The following is a 2,005-nucleotide window of genomic DNA, read 5'->3' on the forward strand; positions in this document are numbered from 1 at the left end:
AACATATGACTGGGGGATTACTTATCAGTAGAAGGATGCAAACTGCTAACAAGACCAAAATTTACATCGATACAATATGCATACCTGATCAAAAATCAGTTCAGAATTATTCTTCTTGGAAGGCACACACCAGAAAACTGCTCTTCCATGACAAGGCCTTTGCAAGCTACTAATTTCATTACACAGTCAGCAGTAACATGGCACCTCAGGTGGGCTTCCATTAAACTAGAACAAAGAACCTGTTCGATCCAATCCTCAATGGCATTCACCCTGTCTGTTAACCAAGCAGCCGCAAGTATTTGAACCATCACTTCTCGATCAATTTCAAGGAAAATATCAGGTCCAACTACTTTCTGAAATCCAAGGCTGATCATGTTCAAAATTTTCTGGGCCAGAGAATCAAAATCAAATGGTTTGAAATCCACCTTTTTATCAACATGGCTTAGCAATTCTTCCAACCACACTTCATATGTGGATTCAGCATCACATTTATCAATATCATTGTCCTGTTCCATCTCCTCTATCGACAAATTTAAATCAAGAAAGGATCTTGACGTTTCACACTTTCGTTTTGGCATCCCAATCTTGGTAGACTGATCATCAACCAACTTCCTCTTATTTACAGAGCATGTGATATTGGTTTCTTTACTTGAAGTAACTAAAACATTTGCATTTTTGTTTCTACAGTAATTTCCACTAATAGACCCAATTAAAATTTGCATTTGAAAATTTTTGGCCTCTGATACTACTTCTTCTGAAAATTCATAGGATACTTCTCCAGAAAAAAGATCATTGTGTGCCTTTAGGAAGCTTGATGTAAGGACAAAGACTGTGTTGTTGATCCCAATTTCCCTCCCACGCGAATCTCGAAACTTACCTATTCTGATGGCTTGAGACAAACTATTCTGAACCAAGTAATCAGCCTTTTCTATATTTTCAAGGAGTACAACTGAATGGGTTCGCTTGCTTAACTCCTCAGCAATGTAATCAACAACCATCTTCCTTCCAAACTTCAAATCATAGCATTTTGAATCCTGATGATCAAATATAGAGTTACAAGCTCTAATCTCAAATTGGGAGGCCAGGTCCACAGAAAGCAAATGTTCCTTTCTGCCAAATATTGTCTCAGGAAGTGCTGCAGCAATTTTTCGCTTACCCACTTTATCAGGCCCCAGAAAGCTGAGCCAAACATTTCTTTTGTCTGACCCACGACTGCTCCCATTTCCGGCTCTGCAATGTGACACGGTTTTACTAATAGTTCGAATAGCTTCAATCTGCCAGTATACATTTTCAGCAAGAACTTTCCATGGGTTCTCAAGGTCTTTTATAGTTATTAACTTTTCCCATTGACCATAAGAGCAAGAAGATGATTGGGAAACTTGATGGGAGGCATTCTCCCTAGTTCTAGATGAACCAGATAAGTCCTGAGTGCAATTATAATGCTCTTGAGGGTTGAAGTTTCTACGTTCTTCCTCAGCACACTCATAAAGCGTTCCCAGCCCCAAATCTGTGATCACATGACTAACCGAGGGTGACAATGTACAATCAACAGGCAAACTCAAATTCTGCTGAGCACAGGAGGGGTTCTGTAGGACATTCGTCTCTAGCTGTTGAATCTTCCAACATTGCACAGGTAGTTCTGCCTTTGCATTGGCATTAATGTCTGACGCAACAGGTTTGAGTTTATTTTGCAAGTCCAACGAAATGCTAGGACTAATATTGGTTACTCTGTCCTTGTCCAATAATAAATCTGCATTAGTGCTTTCCCTCAAATCAGAAACTACCTGAGAAGGCTGATCAATGGGAAATTGTGACCTTTGTGGAATATCTTCTTGAAATGGCTGAGTGCAATGAAGACGTTGGCATATGTCACTCCATTTTCTCCGCAGTCCCATAATTTTGGCATCCACTACAGTTTTGTCATCTTTGGCCTGCGCTGAAATGACGAAATACATGTTTACATCTAATACTAATCTAATAGTTTAAGCTTTTAAATAAAGTAGTT

The 2,005-nt window shown here is 39.3% G+C and overlaps 1 protein-coding gene across 1 annotated transcript; it reads right to left on the reverse strand.

Moving 5' to 3' along the window:
- Positions 1 to 6: 6 nt before the first annotated feature.
- Positions 7 to 1,999, reverse strand: LOC111379290 (protein SMAX1-LIKE 7-like). The gene has a single exon (XM_023002648.1). The coding sequence runs from the start codon at positions 1,953 to 1,955 to the stop codon at positions 96 to 98; it is 1,860 nt and encodes a 619-aa protein (XP_022858416.1). The 5' UTR covers positions 1,956 to 1,999; the 3' UTR covers positions 7 to 95.
- Positions 2,000 to 2,005: the final 6 nt, after the last annotated feature.

This window comes from Olea europaea, unplaced genomic scaffold, assembly GCF_002742605.1.
Source record: "Olea europaea var. sylvestris unplaced genomic scaffold, O_europaea_v1 scaffold19658, whole genome shotgun sequence".
NCBI classification, from domain to species: domain Eukaryota; kingdom Viridiplantae; phylum Streptophyta; class Magnoliopsida; order Lamiales; family Oleaceae; genus Olea; species Olea europaea.

Coding starts and splice junctions, on each gene's coding strand:
- LOC111379290 (XM_023002648.1), bottom strand. CDS start 1,955: ATGTATTTCGTCATTTCAGCGCAGGCCAAAGATGACAAAACTGTAGTG.